The sequence below is a fragment of the Mobula hypostoma genome, chromosome 8 (assembly GCF_963921235.1).
Source record: "Mobula hypostoma chromosome 8, sMobHyp1.1, whole genome shotgun sequence".
Taxonomy (NCBI): domain Eukaryota; kingdom Metazoa; phylum Chordata; class Chondrichthyes; order Myliobatiformes; family Myliobatidae; genus Mobula; species Mobula hypostoma.
In genome coordinates, this window is record NC_086104.1 from 75,965,957 (window position 1) to 75,993,373 (window position 27,417).

Consider the following 27,417-nt stretch of genomic DNA (forward strand, 5'->3'; position numbering starts at 1 on the left):
TTAGGACAGATAAATCCCCGGGGCCTGACGGAATATTCCCCAGTCTGCTCCACGAGGTGAGAGAAGAGATTGTTGAGCCTCTGGCTAGGATCTTTATGTCCTCGTTGTCCACGGGAATGGTACCGGAGGATTGGACGGAGGCGAGTGTTGTCCCCTTGTTCAAGAAAGGTAGTAGGGATAGTAAGGGTAATTATAAACCAGTGAGCCTTACGTCTGTGGTGGGAAAGCTGTTGGAAAAGATTCTTAGAGATAGGATCTATAGGCATTTAGAGAATCATGGTCTGATCAGGGACAGTCAGCATGGCTTTGTGAAGGGCAGATCGTGTCTAACAAGCCTGATAGAGTTCTTTGAGGAGGTGGCCAGGCATATAGATGAGGGTAGTGCAGTGGATGTGATCTATATGGATTTTAGTAAGGCATTTGACAAGGTTCCACACGGTAGACTTATTCAGAAAGTTAGAAGGCATGGGATCCAGGGAAGTTTGGCCAGGTGCATTCAGAATTGGCTTGTCTGCAGAAGGCAGAGGGTGGTGGTGGAGGGAGTACATTCAGATTGGAGGATTGTGACTAGTGGTGTCCCACAAGGATCTGTTCTGGGACCTCTACTTTTCGTGATTTTTATTAACGACCTGGATGTGGGGGTAGAAGGGTGGGTTGGCAAGTTTGCAGACGATACAAAGGTTGGTGGTGTTGTAGATAGTATAGAGGATTGTCAAAGATTGCAGAGAGACATTGATAGGATGCAGAAGTGGGCTGAGAAATGGCAGATGGAGTTCAACCCGGAGAAGTGTGAGGTGGTACACTTTGGAAGGACAAACTCCAAGGCAGAGTACAAAGTAAATGGCAGGATACTTGGTAGTGTGGAGGAGCAGAGGGATTTCTGGGTACATGTCCACAGATCCCTGAAAGTTGCCTCACAGGTGGATAGGGTAGTTAAGAAAGCTTATGAGGTGTTAGTTTTCATAAGTCGAGGGATAGAGTTTAAGAGTCGCGATGTAATGATGCAGCTCTATAAAACTCTGGTTAGGCCACACTTGGAGTACTGTGTCCAGTTCTGGTCGCCTCACTATAGGAAGGATGTGGAAGTAATGGAAAGGGTGCAGAGGAGATTTACCAGGATGCTGCCTGGTTTAGAAAGTATGCATTATGATCAGAGATTAAGGGAGCTAGGGTTTTACTCTTTGGAGAGGAGGATGAGAGGAGACATGATAGAGGTGTACAAGATAATAAGAGGAATAGATAGAGTGGATAGCCAGCGCCTTTTCCCCAGGGCACCACTGCTCAATATAAGAGGACATGGCTTTAAGGTAAGGGGTGGGAAGTTCAAGGGGGATATTAGAGGAAGGTTTTTTACTCAGAGAGTGGCTGGTGTGTGGAATGCACTGCCTGAGTCAGTGGTGGAGGCAGATACACTAGTGAAGTTTAAGAGACTACTAGACAGGTATATGGAGGAATTTAAGGTAGGGGCTTATATGGGAAGCAGGGTTTGAGGGTTGGCACAACATTGTGGGCCGAAGGGCCTGTACTGTGCTGTACTATTCTATGTTCTATGTTCTATGTAACATACAATTAATGTTAAAATTATATTTTAAATTTGTTCTCATAAGAAATATAATTGCTTGCAATGTCCAATGGTTCAGTAGCCAATTAGCACACTGCAAGAGAGATCAGACAATGGAAATAGGAGGGGAAAGTCAGGGAGAAGCCATATATGATGAATGCATTTAGGTGACAATGTAAGCTGTTGCTTCAACTAAACATTATTCAGTTTTTTCGAATTGTCATAACACCTTATTTTATTACAAAGGGGATGCAGTGGCACAACTGACAGGGTTGCTGCTGCACAACTCCAGCATCCTGGGCTCAATCCTGACCTCTGCTGCTGAAATTGTGATTGTGAGTCTCTCCCGGGTGCTCTGGTTCTCTTCCACATCTCAAAGTTGTGCTGATGGGTTAATTGGCTGCTGCAAATTGGCCCTGGTATAGATGCGTGGCAGGGGAGTTGATGAGCGTGTGCAACAAAAGATTACAGAGAAAGTCAGTGGCGAAATTGGACTGATGGGAATGCTCTGAAACCTGGCTGAGACTTGATAAGCTGAATGACTGTTTCTTTAATAAAATAGTGATGTTATTGTTAAACTTCTTTTTACAAATAAGTAATACTTCCTCCTATGTCTCATTTGGGGATTGCCTTTGTTGTAGTAAGACATTACAGGGTGGATCACAGCAGAAGAAAAGCAAGGTTTTTCACTGAGCATGTTGTGATATTAGGATAGGTGACCAAACGTTTGATAAAAGTGAAAGATTTTAAGAGGCATCTTGAAGGAGGAGTTAGAAGTAGAGAAGTGGAGACGTTTATAGAGAGAGTTTTAGGTTTTAGAATCTTTGTACTTGGAGGTGCACCCATGAGTATCGAGGTTAAGGAAACTGGGAAAGCACAAGTGGCTGGAACTGGAGGAATGCAGTATTCTCTGAACCGCTAAGGACTGGTAGGAAGGAATTGGACTTATGTTCATGGTTCTGGCTGGATGAGGTGCTGGTCTCTTTTCAGTACCCGTCACCTCAATGTGATCTGAAAGCTCCTTTTCCCTGCCCCAGTTGTCCAAGGAAATGGACATACTCTTGGCTGTAAGGCCATAGGTTTCTTTTTAGATTGGATCTCCAAGTCTATGACCAATTTCCAGGAGTCAGCAAGCACATCACTCTGGCAGCACACACATACTCACCAATGCTCACATTAGCTTAGTATCAGATTTGAGGTTTTAGTCTTCAAGCACATTATTTACTCAAATAGCCAAAAACTGTTTAGGTGCACTGGAAGATGATTTTTTTTTGTATTACTCATCCTCTATTTTAGCTGAGACTTGGCTCCTGAGGTTACAAACTTGTTGACTTTTATTGCCAGTGGGGTGGTGTTGTGTAGCTGGGCAGTAGAGGACCTTTGCCTAAGGAAGGTTTAAGATAAATTCTCTTCTATGTTTGGTGATGTACTCATTGATGACTTGGAGATTGACCTTAGACTGGGAATCAATACAATTATTGTTTGTATGCTCCAGCTGAATGATTTAAAAAGGGATGTCCTTGGTTAGAGTCATAGAGTTATAGAAAAGTACAGCTCAGAGGCAGGACCTTCGGCCCATCGTGTCCATGCTGAACCACTTAAACTACCTACTCCCATTGACCCACACTGGGACCATAACTCTCCATACCCACCATTTAACTTCTCTTAAATGTTGCGCTGCTTGTGCTGGCAGCTCATTCCACACTCTTACAACCCTCTGAGTGAAGAAATTTCCCCTCATGTTCCCCTTAAACTTTTCACCTTTCACACTTAACTATGACCTCTGGTTGTAGTCCCACCCAACCTCAGTGGAAAAAGCCTGCTTGCGTTTACCCTATACCCCACATAATTTTTAATACATCTGACAAATCTCCTCTCAGTCTTTTACGTTCCAAGGAATAAAATCCTAACCTATTCAATCTTTCTGTATAACTCATGTCATCCAGTCCCAGCAACATCCTTGTAAATTTCCTCTGTACTTTTTCAATCTTATTTACAGCTTTCCTGTAGGTAGGCAACCAAATTAGGCCTCAACGATGACTTATACAACTTCGAAATAACATCCCATCTCCTGTATTCAGTACTTTCATTTATGAAGGCCAAGGTGCCAAAAACTTGCTTCACAACCCTATCTAACTGTAGCAGACCTTCAATGAATTATGGGCCTGTATTCTCAGATTGCTTTGTTCTACAGCACTCCTCAGTGCCCTGCTGTTCACTGTGTGAGACCTACCCTGGTTGGTCAGACCAAAGTGCAACACCTCACATTAGTTTGCATTAAATTCTATTTTCCATTTCTCAGCCCATTTTTCCAGCTGGTCCAGGTCTCTCTGCAAGCCATGATAGTCTTCCTTAATGACCACTAGAACCCCAGTCTTGGTGTGATCTGCAAATTTGCTGATCTAGTTAACCACATTATCATCCAGATCATTGATATAGATGACAAGCAACAATAGACCCAGCACCGATCCCTGCAGCCATCCACTAGTCGCAGGCCGCCAATCAGAGAGGCAAACATCTACTACCACTCTCTGACTTCTCCCACAAAGCCAATGTCTAATCCAATTTACTACCTCATCCTGAATGACTTTTTTGACCAACCCCTCCTATGTGAGACCTTGTTAAATGCCTTGATAAAGTCCACGTAGATAACATCAACTGCTTTGCCTTCATCCACTTTCCTGATAATTTCCTCAAAAAACTCAATAAGATTGGTTAGACATGACCTTCCACGTATGAAGCCATGTTGACCATCCTTAATCAGTTCATATCCATCCAAAGACTCATAGATCTGGCCATTAGACTACTTTCCAATAACTTTCCCACAGCTGATATCAGACTCACCGGCCTATAATTTCCTGGTTTATGTTTAGAGCCTTTCTTAAACAGCACAACAACACTGGCTATCCTCCAATCCTCTGGTACCTCACAAAATGATTTAAATATATCTGCTAGAGCCCCAGCAATTTCTGTACTTGCCTTCAGAAGGGTCCAAGGGAACACCTTGTCAGGCCCAGGGTATTTATCCACCTGATTTGCTTCAGAACAACAAGCACCTCCTCCTCTGCAATCTGTACAGGGTCCATGAAGTTGATGCCGTTTTGCCTTACTTCTATAGACTCGGTGTCGTTTCCCGAGTAAATACAAATGTAAAAAAAAATTAAGATCTTCCTCATCTTTTTTGGTTCCATGCATTCTGATCTTCCAGAGGACCAATTTTGTCCCTTGCAATCCTTTAGCTCTTAACATATCTGTAGAAGCCCTTGGTATTCTCCTTCACCTTGTCTGCTAAAGCAACCTAATACCTTCTTTTAGCCCTCCTGATTTCTTTCTTAAGTGTTTCCTTGCATTCCTTATACTCCACAAGCACCTCATTTGTACCTAAATGCCTATACCTGCTATGCACCTCCTTTTTTGTCTTAAGCATGCCTCAATATCTCTTGAAAACCAAGGTTCCCTACACCTGTTATCTTTACCTTTTATCTGACAGGCGCGTACAAGCTTAGCGCTCTCAAAATTTCACCTTTGAAAGCCTCCCACTTACCAAGCAAACCTTTGCCAAAAAACAGCCTGTACAAATCAACACATCCAAAATGCTAGAGGAACTCAGCAGGCCAGGCAGCGTCTATGGTTAAAAAGTACAGTCGACGTTTTGGGCTGAGACCCTTTGGCAGGATTGGAGAAAAAAGATGAGGGGTAGATTTAAAAGGTGTGGGGAGGGGAGAGAGAAACACAAGGTGATAGGTGAAACCTGAAGGGGGAGGGATGAAGTACAGAGCTGGGAAGTTGATTGGTGAAAGAGATACAATCCTGAAGAAAGAGGAGAGGATAGAAGGCCATGGAAGAAGGAAAAGAAGGTAGGAGCACCAAAGGGAGGTGATGGGCAGGTAAGAAGATAAGGTGAGAGAGGGAAAAGGGGATGGAGAATGGTGAAGAGGGCATTACTGGAAGTTTAAGTCAAGTCAAGTCATCACTTTTTATTGTCATTTCAACCATAACTGCTGGTACAGAGCATAGTAAAAATGAGACAACATTTTCCAGGACCATGGTGCTACATGAAACAATACAAAGACTACACTGAGCTACGTAAGAAAAAAACACAAAAACTACACTAGACTACAGACCTATCCAGGACTGCATAAAGTGCATAAAACAGTGCAGGCACTACAATAAATAATAATAAATAATAAACAAGACAGTAGGCACAGTAGAGGGTATAGTAGGTTGGTGTCAAGCCAGGCTCTGGGTATTTCGAGAGATCGATGTTCATGCTATCAGGTTGGAGGCTACCCAGATGGAATGTAAGGTGTTGTTCCTCCATCCTGAGTATGGTCTCATAGTGACAGTAGAGGAGGCCATGGAGTGACATCTCAGAATGGGAATAGGAAGTGGAATTGAAATGGATGGCCACTGGGAGATCCCACTTCTTCTAGTGAAAGGAGCATAGCTGCTCACCAAAGTGGTCTCCCAATCTACATCAGGTCTTACCAGTATACAGGAGGCCACACAGGGAGCACCGGACACAGTATATAACCCCAATAGACTCACAGGTGAACTGTTGCCTCACTAGGAAGGACTGTTTAGGGCCCTGAATGGTAGTGAGTGAGGAGGTGTAGAGTCAGTTGTAGCACTTGTTCCACTTGCAAGGATAAGTGCTAGGAGGGAGATCAGTGGGGAGGGATGAATGGACAAGGGAGTCTCATTGGGAGCAATCCCTGTGGAAAGTAGAAAGTGGGAGGCGGGGTGCTGGGAGAGAAAGATGCACTTGGTAGTGGGTTCCCATTGGAGATGGCAGAAGTACTGGAGAATTATATGCTGGACGCGGAGGCTGGTGGGGTGGTAGGTGAGGACAAATGGAACCCTATCCCTGGTAGGATGGCAGGAGGATGGGGTAAGAGCAGACTTGCGTGAAATGGACACTCCCTTGCCCATTCGTCCCTCCCCCACTGATTAACTTCCCAGCTCTTTAATTCATCTCTCCCCTTCCCAGTTTCACGTATCACCTTGTGTTTCTCTCTCCCCTCCCCTCCCCCCACCTTTTAAATCTACTCCTCACCTTTCTTTCTCCAGTCCTGCCGAAAGGTTTTGGCTCAAAACGTCGACTACTTTTTTCCATAGATGCTACCTGGCCTGCTGAGTTCCTCCAGCATTTAGTGTGTGTTGCTCAGATTTCCAGCGTCTGCAGATTTTCTCCTATTGATGCCAGATTCTATCTGACAGCATCAAAATTGGCCTTTCTCCAATTTATAATCTCAAACCACAGACCAGACCTATCTTTTTGCAAGTTTACTTTGAAACTAATGGCGTCATGACCACTAGATAAAAAGTGTTCCCGAAACAAACTTCTGTCACCTGCACTGACTGTTTCATTCCCTGCAGAACAAATATCGCACACTCTCTAGTTGGGACTTCTATGTTCTGATTAAGGAAACTTTACTGAACACATTTGACAAACTCTATCCCATTTAGTCCTTTTACAACTTAGATGTCCCAGACAATATGTGGAAACACACCTTTTGTTAGAACAACCTTATCTTGAGTCCAGTTGAAGGGTTTTGGTCTGAAACGTTGACTGTACTCTTTTCCTAGTTGCTGCCTGGCCTGCTGTGTTCCTCCAGCATTTTGTGTGTGTTGCTCGGATTTCCAGCATCTGCAGACTTTCTTTTGCTTATGTTTCTTGCAATGGTCTGCCATCTCTCTACATAGCTGTTCCTCTAAATCCCCAGGACTGTTGGGTGGTTTGTAATATAGCTCCATTTACATGGTCATAACTTTCTTATTACTCACTTCCACCCATAACAGCTCACTAGACGAGTTCTTCAGTCTGTCCTGACTGAACTCTGCTGTGAAATTTTCCCTGACTGGTAACGCCACCCCTCCTCCTTTAGTCCCTCCTGCTCTGTCACACCTAAAACAATGGAACCCTGGAATACTGAGCTGCCAGTCCTGCCCCTCCTGCTGCCAAGTCTCTCTATTGGCTACAATATCGTAATTCCAGGTGTTGATCCATACCCTGAGCTCATCTGCCTTTCCTATGATACGTCTTGCATTGAAATATGTGCAGTTCAGGACGTTAGTTGCACTCTGCTTGACCTTTTGATTCCAAATTTGTCTGAGGTCTCAACAACATCTGTCTCTGCAACCTCGCCACTATTTGTTCTGGCACTCTGGTTCCCATTCCCCTGCAACTCTAGTTTAAACCCCTTTGTTAAGCACTAGCAAACCTTCCCACTTGGATACTTGTCCCCTTGCAATTCAGGTGCAAATCATTTCTTCTGTACAAGTTCCACCTTCCCTGGAAGAGAGCCCAATGATCCAAAATCCTTATGTCCCCCCTCCTATACCAACACCTTAGCCATGTATTACACTATATCATCATCGTCATCAGGTGCCATGCCCAGTTTGAGCTTTGACTGCCATGGCCCGCACACTCCTGGTTCGGGTCAAGTGGATCAATTCATTGATATTCATTTCCAGTTTTCTGGCTGCTGTCTCCATCATCAATTGTCTTTGTCTTCCTCTATAACCTATATATCCTTCCTATTTCTGACCACACTAGCACACGACACAGGTAGCTACCCTGAGATCACAATGCTGAAGATCCTGCCCTTTAACTTAGCACCTAACTCCCTGGACTCACCTTGCAGAACCTCATCGCTCTTCCTACCTCTGCCATTGGTACCTACATGGACCATGACCTTTGGCTGTTCACCCTCCTACTTAAGAATGCTGAGTACTCAATCCAAGGCATCCCAGATCCTGGCACCCAGGTGGCAACGTACCATCCAGGAATCTTGTTCTCATTTACAGTACCTCCTTTCTGTTCCCCTAACTAATGAACCCCTTATCACCACAGCTCGTCTCTTCTTTCCCCCTTCCCTTTTGAATCACTGAGCCAGACTCAGAGCCAGACACCCGACCGCTGTGACTTTCCACTGCTAGATCACCCACCCCAACGATATCCAAATGAATACAACTGCTATTGAGGGGAATGGCTACAGAGGTACTCTGCACTGGCAGCTTAACCCCCTTCCCCTTTCTGACTGTAACCCAGTATCTTGTGTCCTGCACCTTGGGTGTAACTGCCTCTCTATACGTCCTATCTACCACCCCTGCGCCTACTGAATGATCTGGAGTTCACCCAGTTCCAGCACCAGCTCCTTAACTCGGAGTGTTAGAAGCTGCAGCTGGATGCACTTCTGCAGGGGTAGTCATCAGGGGCACTGGAGGTCTCCCTGCCTTCCCACAGTCCACAAGAGGAGCATTCAACTATTCTGTCAGCAGCCCTACTGTTCTAACTGAGTAAATATAAAGAAGGAAGAACAATTAGTTGTGGGGGGGTGGGGGACTCTACCTACTGCTATTTTGCTTTTTTGGACTGAACCCTCATCTCACTGAAGCCTCAAAGCGCTAAAGCCTAAAATCCTCCACTCTAACTCTGACCACTTAAATGACGGTCGCTCCGCTTGCCCCTGACTTGCTTTAATTTGTTCTTGCCAATCAATTCCGAATACTGATTGGCTGCTGTTCAAAGCACCAAACTGCCACTATTTGCTGCCTTTTTCTATTCAATTGGAGAACCTGAGTGATCTACGTCTTTCAATCTTCGACTAGCCGCTGCTCAGAAAGGCTTCTGAATGAATATTGCTTGAGCACTCTGCCATTCATTCTGTAACTTAGCTCCATTGCTGTACAAAGTGTATTGGATATAGATCACAATATTACAGTGGGATCCATACAGATAATTCCAAAACATCAGAACATTCAGATCGCACAAAGAAACGGAATACAGAATATTCAGAATATACAGTTACCATTGAAGAGAAAGTGCAGTGCATGCAAATAATGTGCAGGGTAAGCATAGAATGAGGAAGTAATTTTAAGGCAGATGAAACATTTTGCACAATCTCTCTCAAAGGCTATGTGAAGCCATTAGAAGACAATGGCCTGCACTTTCCCTCAACAATCCCCACGGTGAGAATCATGCCCATTGTTGGCATTTAAACTCCATTTGAGCCGACATGGCATTCCAGCATGTTTAAATGTAAATATATGATGCTGGAAACACTTGGCAGGTCAGGCAACACCCATACAGAGGGACAAAAAGCCTTTGTTTTAATCTGGAGCTTTCATAAAGAGTTTGAAAGCGTTTATATTGTATAATGGGTTCAAACAAGTGCAGAACAGGGAGAGGCAAACATTGAAAAGAAGAACCCTGGCGGGTTGGAAAGCAGGAGAGGATAAATGCTGAAAACAGTTGAAGGTGCAATGTAAAAAGGGATTGTAAGACAACAATACATTGGGCGGGTCAAGAAGAGTTGAAAATAGCAATAGCAGATTTCCTTCTGCTGAATCTACTTCCCTAGTAGTTACTGGTCTGATTGTAAACAATCTGTTGGCAAGTGATTAAACCCCCAAAACTCCCTCTGAAGTACTAAAAAAAACTATCTCTAAAATGCTACAATCTAAAAATAACGTTCCAGCAAGTACTAGATAACATTGAGCAAGTAAGGCAGTATTAGTTATAATGAAAACCATCCGCCAGCAATGATGACTCTGATTCCATCTCCACAGTCACTGCCTGATCAGCAGGGTGTTTTCTGTTCTGGTTCCATTAACTGCCTCTTGTATTTATAGGTTGTCTTTCTGAACCCAAGACTTCACACTGCAGATCTTAATCTTTGATTTGGACTGCTTAGAAAGATAAAGGGGCCTTTTCTCTTTCACATTTATTTGATAAAGGATATTCATTCAAAATGCCATTCCATATTTATGATTGTAGGTGGAATGCCGAACACACCCATGCAACTATCCCACTGGCTTTCCTCATAGCTTCTCCCCACACTATATCAACACAGGGAAAAGAAAGAAAAGAGAGACTTGTATTTTAATAATGCCTTTCACATTAGGACATTCCAAATCACTTTGCAGCCAATGAAGTAATTTTGAGGATTATTTTCTCTTGTACAGTTGAAAGTAGAGCTGGCAATTAGCGCACTGCAAGTTTGTACAAACACCAACTGCTGATGACCAGATGAACTGATTTTTAAAAAAATCTAGAAATGTTACCTATCAAAAATTAATCTTTAAATATCTTGCAATAATATTTGCTGCAGGTCTAACGATATCATTTATATTTTGAGGTAGTGTCTGTAAACTATATGAAAAAAATCAAACGAAAAGCTGAGTCATGTAACATGATGTTGTGTAGCATGCTAAAACAAAGAAAATAGTCACATTTACCAGCTTATTGTTATTAGATATGGAAAACGAGATTACATCTGGAACTGTGAAACATCCACTAGATGGTGACATATTATTTCCCAGCTTCAGAAAATCTGCTAGCAGCTGCAGGATCATCTACGAAGAAACGGCTTCTCTAGCAACTCTCTGAAATCTGTGAGGGAGAGTATCCTGTAAAATAAAGTCATTGCAATCAAGTTATGAAGCCATTGTGGCTTACATGAATTTCTCACTCTGATGTTGCTTGCATTTGCTAAAACTAGGATGTGTCCAAGAATCTCGTGTTACTCCAGTTTGTTTTCCTATTGTGGAAGTTACTCTCCACCTATGTCCATATACAGTCTAATGTGAATCGTGAGACAGGAATGAATGAAACTATGAAGATTATGTCTCTAGCCTGAGCTCAAACTGAGATTGTTGATTTCTCTGTATGGCTGAGGATTAGACAAAATCAGTAGAGGATATTTGTACTTAAAATAATTCTCCAGGGATTTTACAGTTGAAGATTTTCCACTTGAGAACTGGGATGGGAAAGGGGGGAGGTGCATTAAGATGGCAATGGCAAAAGCTGTGGCAAAGAAAAAAGAAAGAACTGAATGTGAATCTACATTTTTATGCTGAGGCAACATTATATTCTAAAAGGATATTTATGGTGACAATGCTTTTTCCATTCAAGACTTATGGTCAAGATGGCACCTGCGAATAACGATCCCCTGGGCGAAATCTTCCAGATAGTCAATCTCTTCAATTATTTCACTTCCTCTACGTCTTCTGCTTGTTCTTTTTGTCTCGACTGTGGTACAGAAACTGCTGGAGCCTGTGACGTGCAGTTCAGAATTTTATCGAGCAATCTAGCGCTCTGCTGTGGTCTGGAGAGGACCGAGAACACGAACAGCCTCGTGGAAAAGGCCAGAGATGGGGCATGGAGTCATGATCAACTCCACTTTGAAGCCTCAAGGAAGATTGAAGCATCGAAGGGAATGCTGAGGAGGTCAGCAGTCACTCAAAGAAGCCCATGGTGGCGGGGGGTGGGGTGCGAAGGCAGTTGCTAGCTAAGCTGGCAGCGTTTGGACCCAACGTGGCAGTTGCTCTTCAGGGAAGGACTGAGTTCGTGTGCTGCTCTCCTCAAATGCTGATGAGAGGATGATTTTGATATTACGAGATTTATGTGATTATTGGACTGTATATTGTTCTTCAGTTTTTGATGTTTTCTTTCTTGTTGCCAATTGGCGGATGGGCGATATGTCACTTTTTGTGGGGGGGGCGTTGGGGTTTTGGTGTCTGATATTCTTGTTGATGTTTTTTTTGTGTGGGTGATCTAATAGTTTTTTTGAGTGTGAGGGTTTTGGGAGTTTTCAATGATATTGCAAGGGAGGAGGTTGGGAATTTGATATTATTGTTGCTCTTTTGCGAGGGAGGTGCTTAGGGATTTAATGTTAATGTCGCTTTCTTTGTGGGGGGTTGGGGATTTGATGTTATCGTTGCTTTTTTGTGAGGGAGGAGGTTGGGGATTTGATGTTATCATCACTATTTTTTGCAAGGAAGGGTGTTGGGTGACTGATATTTCAATCACTTTTTTGTGGGGGGGGTTGGGGATTTTATGTTATCGTCACTATTTTTTGCAAGGAAGGGTGTTGGGGGACTGATATTTTCATCACTTTTTTTTGTGAGGGAGGGGTTTGGGGGTTTGAGGTTTTTGATGTTCCAGCTGCCATTTTCCATGTGGGAAATCTGTTAGCCTTTTTTTTGTGCAAGGGAGTGGGTGAGGGGTTTTGGGGCTTGTGAGTTTTGTTTCTTTTTCTTTTTCGTGCCGGGAGGGTGGGTTTGATATCTTCTCTTTCAGTAACCCCCATGGTGTTTCTGGATTTCATGGCTATCTGGAAAAGACGAATGTCAGAATTGTATTGTACATGCATACTTTAACAATAAAATGAACCTTTGAATCTTTTGAACCATTTAGATAGGTGATTGAGAAATTCCCAAATCAGTCAAGCCCAGTGACTATACAGATCAATTTGACTGAGATCAATCTTATGCACATACAGAATATCATATATGATTATCCTTTAATTCCTGCAATCTCTTGAGAAGCCTTCCTTTATTTATTGGGGACATTGCTGTAGTTTCTGTCATAGGTCTTGCCTCCTAATCTCCTTAAACTTTGAGATTTGAAAATTTAAAAAAGAACGGCTGATGTTGGAAATCTGCAAAGGAAACAACAAATATTGGGAATGCATTAGGCAGTATCTGTGGAAGGAGGAACAGTTAAAGAATTCACTAGAATTGGGAAAGTGCAGAAAAGGTATGGGAAGGATGGATAGGACAAGAACAATAACTGTGATGGATGTGTCAGGTCAAAGGGGTTAATGGGAGCAATAAGCTAATGATTATACTTTATTTTTTCATTTGTTGTTTTTTTGTTCAGTGTTACATGTTGCGAACAGCAGGTCTGTGGGACAGAATATATTAATGGAGAGTTAAAAGCTGAGCCAATATCACAGATGGATGACCTAGGGCAGAAAAGGTTAGTTCTTATACAGATGAAGAAAGTTAGCTACCTAATATCAGAGAATTGAAAGATGAGTCTAGAAGGCCACAGGGTGCCCACAGGTGTTTTCCTCAGGCTTGCAGACAGATAGTTTAGAGTGGCAGTGGGAAGATGAATTAATGTGGCAGGCAACAGGAAGCCCAGGGTGTCACCAATGGACTGAACACAAATATTCCTCACAGTGATCATCACTTCTCATTTGGTTTCTCCAATAGACAGGAGACTACATTGTGAACACTGAGTGTAGGACACCAGATTGGAAGAAATGCATTGAACTGGAAAGCATCCTTGTATCCCTTATTGAGGAGAGAACAGGTATTACACCTTTCCCATTAATCTGGTTCTCTTCTAAAGATGCTGGCTGACCTGCTGAATATTTCTAGAAGTTTTGTTTTTGTTTCTGAGTAAATGTACTTTGAATCTTTGAATTGATTTTGTTTGTATGCAATAGACTGCTTGAATGTTTTGTTCACTTCAATTCTTTTCTGACGAACTGTTGTCAATATATTTGCAAAAAAAAATCTGTCTTTCCGGTTTTGTTCCTTTTAAAGACCACATTTTTCCAAAAAAATGTGTAACATTTGGCTCTTGTTATGATACTTGGAGTGTGGTTGGTGCTAAATGATATATCATAATACAATAGGATGCAGCTTAATAGCCTTGAATCCTTTATGGATAGATGATCTCTATAAATAAACTGATGACATTATGCATACAGGTTTAACTGTTCCTCCCCAGAGTTCCTCATTGGGCCAAAGGTACATTTGGGAAGCTGTGAAATGAAATTGCTGAAAAGACACAGCAGACCAGTCAGAATCTGTGGGATAGGAGGCAGAGAATCTAAACCTTAGTCCTTGGCTGCTTTTCCCTAAGTTTTGAGGATGATTTTCTCCCACTGCAGCTCCTTGGCTTCTGAGGTGAACTCTCAAGTCAAGTCAAGTTTATTGTCATTTAACTATATACATGTATATAACCATATAATGTATATAGAAATGAGACAATGTTTCTCCAAGCCAGGGTATAAAGCACAGTAGTACAAATAATACACAATAACTTATAAAGATGAAGATAAAATCTATAATTGAATCACACATAAATAACAAACTGAAGTGCATTAATATTAAATATTGTAAGGTACAGAATAGCTGTTCTCAGACTCCTTTACAGGGATTTCTGGTCCTTTTCTCGACTGCTGCTATACCAGATGGAGATGAGACTTGTCAAGACACTCTCAGTGGTGCTCCTGTAAAACACAGTTAAGATGGGAGGGGGGAGCCTTTCTTGCCTCAACCTTCCTAGGAAATGGAGGCACTGCTGTGCCTTTTTGTTCAGGGAAGTGATACTAAGGGACCAGGTGAGGTAATCTGTGATGTGAACTCCTAGGAGCTTGGTGCCCTTAACTTGCTCTGTGGAGGAGTCATGTATTTGTAGAGGACAGTTTGTCTGCACCTTCCTGAAGACCACAATGATTTCCTTTGTCTTCTCCACGTTCAGGCTTAGGTTGTTCTTCTCACACCAATCCACCAGCCGCTCCACTTCCCCTCTATATTCTGTCTCTTCATCATCCTTGATAAGGCCAAACACTGTTGTGCCACCTGCAAATTCGATGACACGGTTTGAGCTGGATCCTGTGATACAGTCATGCGTCAGCAGTGTGAGCAGCATCGGACTGAGCAGAGAGCCTCGGGGAGCGCCGGTGCTCAGTGTAATGAGACGTTGCTGCCTGGACATTACTATAGAGAATCCACAGTCAGGGCAAGTGGTGGGTTAACAGTCAGACCACTTCCTGTACTGACCCTCATGTGTTCCCATTAGAGCATGGCAAGGTGCTGAGTGTCTTCGCAAAAGCTTCTCAGCCAGTTTGTGCAGTCTATGCTTGGGAGCCCCGTGAGCTGGTGAAAGTGCTACAGTCTAGAAATTATAGTTCAGTCTTTTTTGGCGTGCTAAACTATTGTGTGTGGGTTCTAACATCTATTAGGTGACCTGCAGAAAGACCGGGAAGTTGGCAATCAAAAGGTTAATGATCGGATGGTGTAGTGTTCATGCTAGTTTGTGTGTGAAAGGTTTACTTGCACATTTCCAGACTGCAGCTCCTGCACTGGTGCAACTACGAAACAGGGAAATCTGGTCAGTTATGGAACGTGTCCCCAGGACAGCCATGGAGTACCTGCACAAAGAGCTACCTTGGAATTGAAGGAAAATGGAGAGGGACAGGGGGCACTATGTTCATCTGCACAGACCAGTTTCTCCATCGTCATTTGCACAGATTGTCATGTTTCATGAGAGTTTCACTGAGCTGGTGTGATGTTCAGTGAATTGTGTAAATTATGGGACTCCCAGCAATGATCGTAGAAATACATTACTGAATAAAATGATGCAGCCAGCATCCTTCTTGCTTCGGGGCTACCTGTAAGCAAAGCAATCTCAAGGTTGTATAATTTACACATTCTTTGATAATAGGTATACTTTGAATCTTTGAACAGAGCAGAAGCCTTTAAATCACAATTCCTTGCAGATTATGGTTGCAATGGAATGTCCAATTAGTATTTAGTGAAGTAGATGCTGTGTACCCAAGTGCATTAGAGATGCTAAGACAAATTATAACCAAAAATACTTGGGTCATTTATCCATTGGCTGTCCTTTCAACCTCCTGCAGTGCTGTGGTAACACTAAAATAGTAACAACTACATCCTGTGGGATTGAGTCAATGATAGTCGTGTCAGAGCTTCTTACCAGTGGATGTTGACTAGCTACTGTCTTCAATAAACTCTCCTTCATTCCTTGCTGTTAGTGAGGTGAGTCCTTAAGTGTTTTGGATGTAAATGGTGTTACGAGAATACACATAAAATTAAGATGTTTGCTGGCCTGGGCTAGCATCAGTGGCATCAGCAGTTGGTCTGCCACCTGCCCTCAGGGGAAGGAGAGATAAGGAACAATGGAGCAGCGTCTGGAGATGTGTAATGAAGGGATGTGGGAGGAAGAGCTGTCTGGAGCGGCTCCCCCCTTTGAACCCTGAACTGTTTGAAGTGATGGACAGGCGATACCCCAGCAGGGGGATAAAAAGGGACAGGTTCGCTAAGACAGACACACACGCCACCCGAGGTAACGAGACCCTGGAAGCGGTACGCTTCTCACGAGTGGGTGGAAAGGTACGATCAGCGGGAACCCGGTGTGTGTCCGCCCTTGCCTGGGTGCCGGGTTCACTGCAGAGGATCGACCGCATCTGGAGGAGGGGTCACAGTCGGTGACCTCAGGTGACATCACCAAGGACCTGCCCAAAAGCTGTTTGTGAGCCATCTCGCTGGTCTGTGAGCCATCCCGCTGGTCTGTGAGTGAAGCAGTGTGCTGAATGATGAGTTGTTCCTATTCTGTGTCTCTCTTCCCCCACCTTGTCCATCGCCATGGCAACGATTACTGCGAACTGAACTACAAACTGGACTGAACTTTGAGTCATTTTGAAATTGGTCATTTACCCCTAGACAACGATAGAGCTTGATTGATGCTGTTATCTAAATTCTGTGCACATGTGTGGTTATCATTGTTGAATTGTTGCATTTATTATCCTTTCGATTACTGTGTTGCTTGTTTCTTTAATAAAACTTTCTTAGTTCTAGTACTCCAGACTCCAACTGAGTGATCCATTTCTGCTGGTTTGGCAACCCAGTTACGGGGTACGTAACAATGGTTTTCACAATGCTGAAAAATCCAGTTATGTCATGATTGTAGCCAAGTTGCTGAGCATCTTGTGTCACGGTCCTGACTGTTAATCCCCTATTTTCTCCTAATTCCCTTTGATTGTGCCACGGTTCCGACCATTAATGCCCCATTTGCTCTTAATTCTCTTTGATGATGATACACCTGGTTTCCATCAAGACCTGCAGCATAAGACCCTCATCTTCCCTTGTAGGCATGGGTTTCTTCTTTGTGGGGAAGAAAGATGGCTCACTGCGCCCCTGCATTGACTACCGGGGCCTGAACAGCATCACCGTAAAGAATAACTATCCCCTGCCCCTTATCAACTCTGCTTTCGAGCCCCTTCACGGAGCCACCATTTTCTCTAAGTTGGACCTACGGAGTGCCTACCACCTGGTCAGGATAAGGGAGGGAGATAAGTGGAAAACAGCTTTTAACACCCCTCTTGGTCATTTCAAATATCTGGTCATTGCCCTTCTGTCTCACCAATGCCCCCAAGCCCTGATAAACGATGTCCTTAGGGACTTCATTAACTGTTTCATTTTCATTTATTTGGACGACATCTTAATCTTCTCCCGCAGTCTTCAGGAACACAGCCACCATGTCCGTCAGGTTCTGCAGAGGCTTTTGGAGAACAAGCTATTCGTAAGGCAGAGAAGTGCGAGTTTCAAGTCCCTTCTGTCAGTTTCTTGGGGTACATCATTGAGAGTGGGCAAGTGAGGACAGACCCCGAAAAGATCCGGGTGGTGGCAGAGTGGCCAAAGCCCATAACACTCAAGCAACTCCAGCGATTTCTGGGGTTCGCCAACTTCTACCGTCACTCCATCAGGGATTACAGCCGGGTGGCAGCGCCCCTTACTCGACTCACCTCTCCTGCGACCCCATTTCACTGGGATCCCAAAGCGAACTCAGCCTTCTCGGAGCTGAAGAGGCGTTTCACCTCTGCTCCTATCCTGGTCCAACTTGACCCCCCTCATTGTGGAAGTCAACGCCTCCGACTCTGGGGTGGGAGCGGTCCTCTCCCAACGCTCCGGACCAGACCAAAAGCTCCATCCCTGTGCCTTCTTCTCTCGCCGTCTATCCCCTGCCGAACGGAACGGAACGGAGTTACTGGCCGTCAAACTCGCTTTGGAGGAGTGGAGGCACTGGCTGGAGGGAGCTGAATATCCATTCATCGTCTGGACAGACCACAAGAACCTCCAAACCGCCAAACCACCTGAATTCCCGCCAAGCCCGTTGGGCATTATTTTTTGGCCGGTTCAGATTCACACTCACCTATCGTCCGGGGTCCAAGAACGGGGAGTCTGATGCTCTCTCCCGTCAATATGTCTCCGAGGAGGGCCTTCCCAACCCTGAGACCATCCTTCCATCATCCTGTGTAGTGGCTGCCCTCACCTGGGAGATCAAATCCATAGTCAAGGAGGCCCAACGGACTCAACCTGGCCCAGGCAATGGACCCCCAATCAGTTCTTCATGCCTGACTCTGTCTGGTCTCAGGTTCTCCAGTGGGGGCATACTTCTCATTTCGCCTGCCATCCCAGGATCAATTGAACTCTGTTCCTTCTGAAGAAACATTTCTGTTGGCCCTCCATGGATGCTGACACTCACCCCTTCGTTTCTGCCTGTTCTGTGTGTGCCCGTGGAAAAGCACCTGCTGGGCTGCTTCGTCCCCTACCTGTCCCTAGCCGCCCTTGGTCTCACAGTGCTCTGGATTTCGTTACTGGACTACCCCCTTTCACATGGGAACAGTGCTGTACTCACCGTGGTGGACCACTTCTCCAAAGCTGTGCACTTTATAGCCCTTCCCAAACTCCCTACAGCCCATGAAACTGCCGACCTCATTGTTCATCACGTCTCCCACCTTCATGGAATTCCGTCTGACATTATTTCTGACCGGGGCCACCATTTCATCTCTCAAGTCTGGAGATCCTTTTGTCAAGCCCTTGGAGCCTCAGTAAATCTGTCATCTGACTTGCATCCACAGACTAACAGTCAAACAGAATGAGCAAGCCAGGATTTGGAAGCAGCACTGCGCTGCACAACTGCCAACAACCCATCATCCTGGAGCACCCATCTCGCTTGGGTAGAGTACGCCCACAACTCCCTGGTCAGCACCACCACCGGAGTGTCTCCCTTCGAATGCTCCCTCGGTTACAAACCCCTCCGTTTCCTGCACATGAAGATGACATCGCTGTGCCTTTTGTTTAGGCCCATCTCTGCCAGTGCTGCAAGGTCTGGAAGGATGCACATGTGGCCTTGCTCTGCTCAGCCGACCACAACCGGAGGATTGCCGATTGCCATCGAATTCCTGCACCCAATTATTGGCCCGGGCAGAAGGTTTGGCTCTCGTCAAAAGACATCCCCCTTAAGAATAAACCCAAGAAACTCGCCCCTCGCTACCTGGGACCATTCGAAATTGAGAGTATAATCAACCCCTCAGTGGTCAGACTCAAACTGCCCAGATCCATGCACATTCATCCCACGTTCCATGTCTCCCAATTGAAACATGTGTCTGTCAGCCCTTTGTGCCCTCCTGCCGTACCCCCTCCACCCGCCCGGATCATTGACGACTACCCAGTGTACACTGGGTGTCCGGCTAATACTGCATGTGCACCGCTGAGGCAGGGGTCTCCAGACCTGGTCGATTGGGAGGGATATGGCCCGGAGGAATGTGCCTGGATTCCCTGGTTCTTCATCCTGGACCCTTCCCTCATCCGTGATTTCCATCAGGACAGTCCAGACAGGCCTGGTGGTTTGCATGGAGGCTCCTGTTCGGGGGGGGATACTGTCATGGTCCCGACCGTTAATCCCCTATTTTCTCCTAATTCCCTTTGATTGTGCAATGGTTCCAATATTAATTCCCCATATAGTCCTAGTTCTCTTTGATGACGACACACCTGGTTTCCATCAAGACCTGCAGCATAAGAACCCCGGCTTTACAACCACTAGTTGCCAGATCGTTGGTTTTGCCTGTGTGGTAAATAACATTTCCCGGTTACTTAGGACTGTGTGTTCTAAGTTTTGCTACAGTACTGAGAATTACCTGTGAAACTCAGTCTCTTCAAGTCAAGATCAGTTTTCTAAGTTCTACTCCGGTTCCAAGGTTTACCTGTGAAACCCAGCCTCTCCGCGTCAAGATAAGTCTTCTAAAGTTTTACTTCAGCACCGAGGTTTGCCTGCATAACTCTGTCTCTCCGTGCTAAGAAGAGTTTTGTCTGCCATTTCCCTTTCTACGCTCTGTGTCAAGGTAATTCTGCCTGTCTCCTGCCTTCCTGCTCTCCTTCCTGTTTGTCGTTCGCATCTGCATCCTAACTAAATCTCCGTGCCTGTGTCCTGCACTTGGGTCCGCCTCATTTGTTGCAACATCTTTTGCTCTTTCCAATAATCATGTGTTTTTAGAGCATAGGTATTTTTGTTGAACCTCAGCTGTCTGTAGAAATGTTTGCATCCCCGTGAGTTATGGTGATATCTCCACTTGTGTATTCTCTTCAGTTTTTTTTTCAAACCCGCCTCAGTTCACTGGTTGAGGAAATGACAGTGGCTTCATAAGGGCTAATTATGGTGGATCTCAGGTCCGTACAGGTTCTGAGTACTCTGCAGCTCCTGTTGGGTTAGATTTGTCACATTGTATGTAAAGTGTTGATCATGTAGAGCTTCTCCTGTGAGGTCTGAGTCCTTCAATGTTGATCTTCCTACAGGATTTTTTTTTCATAGCAAGGCCATTTAGGGTCTGGATTGATACAGGTAGGGTTTTGGGTAAATTACTGCAGCTGCGAATCAGTGGCCTGCAGTTACAATCAAGTTGAAACCCTACAGTGACAGCTGCAGACTTGAATTTATGTTAATAATCTGGATTATTATTTTTTTAAAAGCCAGCAATTGATGACAACAAAATTGCTGGATTGTAAAAACCTGTTTTACTTATGAATGTCCCTCAGAGCAGAAATCTTGACTGGTTGGAACTCTACATGACTCCAGACCCAACAATATGGTTGCCAGAACAGTTAGAAATTGGCCACAAATACTGGCCTTGCCGGCAATGCTCAGATCCTGAAATATAAATTTAAACAAATTACTGACAGAACAGAGCAGGCTGTGCGCAGTCCACCACTTGTCAGTTCCTGTCATTGACGTGAGTGATACGAACGTTTTTACCGTCCATTGCCTGGGCAATGATGAAATCCAACAGGTGCAGGTGCCTGGATCAGGGTGTTGACGTAAGTGTTTGACTTGACTCTGATGAAATGGGGTGGTGATTATGACAAGATCTTGTTATAAGAGTGACGTCAGAATGATTCCCCCACATTAGATTTTCTTTTCCGTTCCCTGCCAATTGAACATTTCCAATGCATCACGAGCATTGAACTATCAAGGAGGCTCTGTCTCACATTAGAAATTTGATCAGGGATTGCACAAGTTTCAAGTACAAATTCCTCTTTGATCTCACTGGTTGCTTTCTGAGTTGGGGAGAAGGCAATGTTTGCTCTGCTCCAGACTGTGATGGATCTACCATGTAATTTCAATGCATTCTGTATCAATCCCAAGTGCTTTTTCTTCTTTGTTCTGTCTGTTGTCATGACTGGGTATGGCAAGCATTTATTAACCACTGCTTACTGGTGTGTTTCCAAAAGGAAGTAAAATTTTAGCAAAGCTCTAGTCATGCTCATGCAAAACAAGCTTTTGTTCAATGTTGTCCAGTGTTTTGTTAAGGTTGAATCATCAAATGAATGATTAATTGACCTGTGAGCAAAAGATATTGTCTACAGTTTACAAAACCTTCAAGTGAGAAGTTTCTTGGTCAATTGGGATTAGTCTATGGTTGCTAATGTAAGTCATTTTTAAATGATTGTGCATAATCTGTTACAAAACTGGCAAGGATTACATGCAAACTCATTGCCGTTTTTACTGTAACCTAATAGAGAGAAAATTATGCTTTGCTTTCAGCACTAAATTTAATATTGCTTGGTGGTGAAATTTGATATGTTTCAGCATTTACTCTCTCCATTAGGGGTGCCTTTGACTTGTAATACACCGAGGGCACAGGCGATATTCTAAGCAGTTGTGCATATTCTGACAGACAGTGGATCTCTTGGGTAGAGGCATTAAATGTAGCAAATAGGACAAGTCATTCACAATAAGAAGTCTAAACAAATGCAATTATGTTGTCATGTGCTATATTCATTTTGTTATATGGCCTTCCTGTTAGCTGTCAAAATAATGTTATTTCTATCAATAAACAAACACATTAAAAGAGAATATTCCACTGTGTCATTGGCTGTGATTTAGAAGTTTAGTGGATCAAAATTAACAAAATTATTTGGCATCCACAATCTGGGAATTCAAAGTGGGCATAACTTTAAAATGAGAGACAAGCCATTTCCACAGAGACTAGAAAATTGGTCTTTACCCATTGTGAGGTAGAAGAGCAGCACTCATTCCTACAAAAAGAAATAGATAATGGGCTGCGGTTTGTGGAGCTGGTCGCTGCAGTAAACATATCAGAGTGTTACAGATTTCTGTAAAATATGCCAGAAATCAAACAGTGGCACTCAGATCTCCCACTCTTTTCCTGGATTTCAAATCAGAGTGCAGGTTCCTGTCTTTACTGAGCTGAAGAACTGGCTGCACAACTTGAATGACCCTTCAGCTTTACACCAGCCAGTATGCTGTGTGGGTATATTTATTCACATGGAAATGTCAACCTTCATTAAAAAGATAAGATGCTATGTGCTTTCATTTTACTTCCTTCCCTTAGATATTGAAAAAAATATAAGGCAAAAGTGCTTTTAAATTCACTTTTAATATTATTCTATTTTTAATGATTTTAAATGTACTTCAACCATTTTTACATTCACACAATAAATGATAAGGGCATAAACAATATTGTGGAACAGAGGGCCCTTGGTGTAAAAGTGTTTAAGTATTTGGTTAGATTTCTTTATTTTAAGTGAAACACTCTATTTGATAGAGGTTTACAGAATTATGAGGGGCATAGATAGGGCAGACAGTAGTATTTCTTTTCCCATATTATATTTTAATAAAATAATCAACTTAGACATATTAACTAAAATGTCTTTCATTGATTCTATTATGGATTTACTAAGTATGCCTGCAAGAGAATTAAATGTAAGGTTGTACATAATGACATATATGTACTTCAGTGATAAATTTACTCTGAGCTTTTGAACTTTGATATTAATGTTAAATTTGAAGAACCAAACTAGTTAATTTTTAGTTAAGGTTGGTGACCCCATTCACTTGATTGGATAGGCCATGTCTAACTGGGCTGAGGGCTGGATGCAAAGTGAATCTATGCATTCCTCAGTTCAGTTTGTAATGGGGTGATGCTGGACTAGATGGTTAGTCCTGGGGTAAACCTGAGGTCAGATGGCACATGCTATGACATTGCTGTTTCCATTCTTTCTTCACACTGAGAGAATAAACAGCACGGAAGCATGTCATTCAGGCCAAGGAATCTATTTCGTCATTAATATTTCACATCAGGTTCATCCCAATTTGAAATTGATAAGGTGGAACATTGAGGGCTCGGTGAACACCAACGTATTAATTATAAATTTCTTCCTTTACAAAAGGGGTCCATGTCATGGTCATAAGGATAACAGAAACATGAGAAGCTGAAAGGATAATTTTTAAAATGAAAGCTAGTATTTAGGGCCTGGAAAGCACTATCATGGATAGTAGCAGAGGCAGATTCAATTGTAACATTCAGAAGAGAGCTGAATAAATATCCGAAAGGGAGGAAGGTGAGGAAGAGGGTCTAAGGGTACGTCCACACTACGCTGGATAATTTTGAAAACAAAGCCTTTTCTTTTCGTTTTGACCCTCTGTCCACACTAAAGCGGCGTTTTCATCCCCCAAAAATGGAGATTTTCAGGAATGGTCTCCAGAGTGAATAAATCTGAAAACGCTTGATATCCGTTGTAGTGTGTATGGGGTAAACGGAGAGATTTAAAAACGCTGTCATGACAACACCACAACAACAATGCTTTTTCTGCTTCTGCTTGGTACTGCGCAAGCACTGCCGTAAGGCTGTTATAATGCGCAGTCGGTGTGAACAGTGTGAGAGTTAAATTGTAAAGTGAGCTTTTTTGACTATTTAAAAATGCTGTCATGGCGTGCCGGAACAGACGGCCGCAGTGCGGCATTTCGTTGTTTTCTTGAACGCAACCCCCCACATAACCTAACAATTTCAGAACAGATGGCAACGAGACTGAAGCCAGAAGGGTTAGAAATGTACTCACCAAATATTTCGACCCATAGCTTACTGAATAAATAAGTATACTCACTTTGCCCTGTTTTCTGTCCTTGCTTGTATGAAGGTGGTTTACCTATTATGCAAGTACTTCTTTGACAATAGATGTGTAACAGCCGAATGTAACATTGTATGGAAATACAAGATAACTCTGATGCAGACATGTTTTATACATTTAACAAGGTGCTTTATTAATGCAACAGAGTTAGTCAGTTTTCAATGTTCGTCATCAGCCGGGTCATACTGTCTGTGAACTCCCTATCGGTTGCCTCCATACGCTCCAGTATTTGTTTTTTTTTAGTTTTAAGTCCTCCTGCGCGAGAGCCAAGAGCAACTCCTTTTAAGTTTTTCTACTCTGTAACTGGACAAATGTACACTAAGTATACCGTTTCCTCTTCGCTTGTTTTCGGTGTGTGCTGCGCGTGTCCAGTAGAGGAGATTTGCCCAAATATCCGTGTTAGTGTGGACAGAGATATTTTGAAAAATGCTTAGTGTGTACGCCTGTTTTTTTTTACTCGAAACCGGTGTTTTCAAAATTATCCTGGACGTAGCCTACATGGATTAGTCTTATAACACCAGTGATTGATGGGCTGATTGGCCTTTTTTACATACTGTAATCATCCTCTGATTATGGGTGAAGTTATATTTCTCCTCAGTTAAAACAGTCATTCTTTTTTTGCAGTAGCAAAGATAGGAATTTGCATTATGCCTCCCAAGGTTTGAAAAATTTAAAATTAATTTGAATTATCTGGCATGTGTAAAGGATTTGTTTCAGTATTGCTGGTGGAAGGCCTCAATCCGAAGTGAACTTTTTTGAGCCCAACACCAGAATAGACATCAAGAGCAGGTTTCTCAGTGCCAGTTTTTCTTCAAAGTAACAACCATGGGATGTTAAACAAGAGAAAATCTGCAGATGCTGGAAATCTGAGCAACATACACAAAATGCTGGTCTGTGCTTTTTTCCGTAGATGCCGCCTGGCCTTCTGAGTACCTCTGGCATTTTGTGTGTGTTGCAGCCGTGGGATCTTTTACGTTCACCTGAGGGAGAGGGCAGGAAGTCAATCTTGAAGTCCTTTCTCAAAATGTGACCCCCAGCGGCACACCACTTGTTCGGTGCTACAGCCTGGACCTTGTGTGTCCATAACCGGAGTCAGATCTGGAACTATAGTCAGCATTGACAGAGTATACTGTATTAGGCACAGAGCTGCAACGATCCCTACGTCTGTGAGAAGAGTTATACCTTCATAGCTGTTAAACTAGCCAATTTAATCTAGCACTTAAAGGGCGGAAGTCTGAATCCTTTATGCCGCTCTGAATATCAGGTTGTGAAAATCATTGGCCACCTCCATGAGGTCAATGTTAGGCTCAGGCATATCTTTTATAGAAATATTCAAAATACCTTTAAAGTAGAACTAAATCCTTTTGTCCATTTCTCTTTTTGGCTTGAATTAGATAGGGGAGTGGGGATGGGTGATACTGGCAAGAGTGGAGAGATGGGCTGTTGGACGTGAAGCAGCCAAAGTTTCCCTTATTGAACTTTGTTCAGCAGCCACTGGTGGAGTGTGCAGATTGGCTCATAATCTTTGGATGAACATGGGATCCATTTGGAATCACCAAAGCTCCTATTCATTATGATCTTTCATTAAAACAATAGGTTTGTTGGCATTTATTATTGCAAATAATAACTCATTACCTACATCACATCAACTGCCCTCTGTAGCTCATTACTGAACAGTAAATCAAGAAAAGACGGTAGAAATTATCCTCTGTGGTGTGCTGTACCAGATGTAGTGACAGATGTGCATTGAATTTGAATTCTGAAAGTCTGCTCAATATAGGAACATTTGTACCCTGACATTTTAGAACTATAGGCTTTATACTTAAACATTTTACTTCATAAATGCTTCCTGTGTTACGAGAATACACATAAAATTAAGATGTTTGCTGGCCTGGGCTAGCATCAGTGGCATCAGCAGTTGGTCTGCCACCTGCCCTCAGGGGAAGGAGAGATAAGGAACAATGGAGCAGCGTCTGGAGATGTGTAATGAAGGGATGTGGGAGGAAGAGCTGTCTGGAGCGGCTCTCCCCTTTGAACCCTGAACTGTTTGAAGTGATGGACAGGCGATACCCCAGCAGGGGGATAAAAAGGGACAGGTTCGCTAAGACAGACACACACGCCACCCGAGGTAACGAGACCCTGGAAGCGGTACGCTTCTCACGAGTGGGTGGAAAGGTACGATCAGCGGGAACCCGGTGTGTGTCCGCCCTTGCCTGGGTGCCGGGTTCACTGCAGAGGATCGACCGCATCTGGAGGAGGGGTCACAGTCGGTGACCTCAGGTGACATCACCAAGGACCTGCCCAAAAGCTGTTTGTGAGCCATCTCGCTGGTCTGTGAGCCATCCCGCTGGTCTGTGAGTGAAGCAGTGTGCTGAATGATGAGTTGTTCCTATTCTGTGTCTCTCTTCCCCCACGTTGTCCATCGCCATGGCAACGATTACTGCGAACTGAACTACAAACTGGACTGAACTTTGAGTCATTTTGAAATTGGTCATTTACCCCTAGACAACGATAGAGCTTGATTGATGCTGTTATCTAAATTCTGTGAACATGTGTGGTTATCATTGTTGAATTGTTGCATTTATTATCCTTTCGATTACTGTGTTGCTTGTTTCTTTAATAAAACTTTCTTAGTTCTAGTACTCCAGACTCCAACTGAGTGATCCATTTCTGCTGGTTTGGCAACCCAGTTACGGGGTACGTAACAATGGTTTTCACAATGCTGAAAAATCCAGTTATGTCATGATTGTAGCCAAGTTGCTGAGCATCTTGTGTCACGGTCCTGACTGTTAATCCCCTATTTTCTCCTAATTCCCTTTGATTGTGCCACGGTTCCGACCATTAATACCCCATTTGCTCTTAATTCTCTTTGATGATGATACACCTGGTTTCCATCAAGACCTGCAGCATAAGACCCTCATCTTCCCTTGTAGGCATGGGTTTCTTCTTTGTGGGGAAGAAAGATGGCTCACTGCGCCCCTGCATTGACTACCGGGGCCTGAACAGCATCACCGTAAAGAATAACTATCCCCTGCCCCTTA

At 43.6% G+C, this 27,417-nt stretch overlaps 1 protein-coding gene across 2 annotated transcripts in view; it reads right to left on the bottom strand.

Annotated features, from left to right (window-relative positions):
• sptlc3 (serine palmitoyltransferase, long chain base subunit 3) overlaps positions 1–6,754 on the bottom strand; it is a 169,726-nt gene extending 162,972 nt beyond the window's left edge. Inside the window, exon 1 of one of the 2 annotated variants that reach the window (XM_063056144.1) lies at positions 6,618–6,754. In XM_063056144.1, coding sequence (XP_062912214.1) covers positions 6,618–6,677 — 60 coding nt within the window. In that variant the 5' untranslated portion in view covers positions 6,678–6,754. Of the gene's footprint in view, positions 1–5,105; positions 6,487–6,617 lie in introns of those variants that run through there. The other variant, XM_063056145.1, reaches the window with a different exon arrangement.
• Between the last annotated feature and the right edge of the window lie 20,663 nt (positions 6,755–27,417).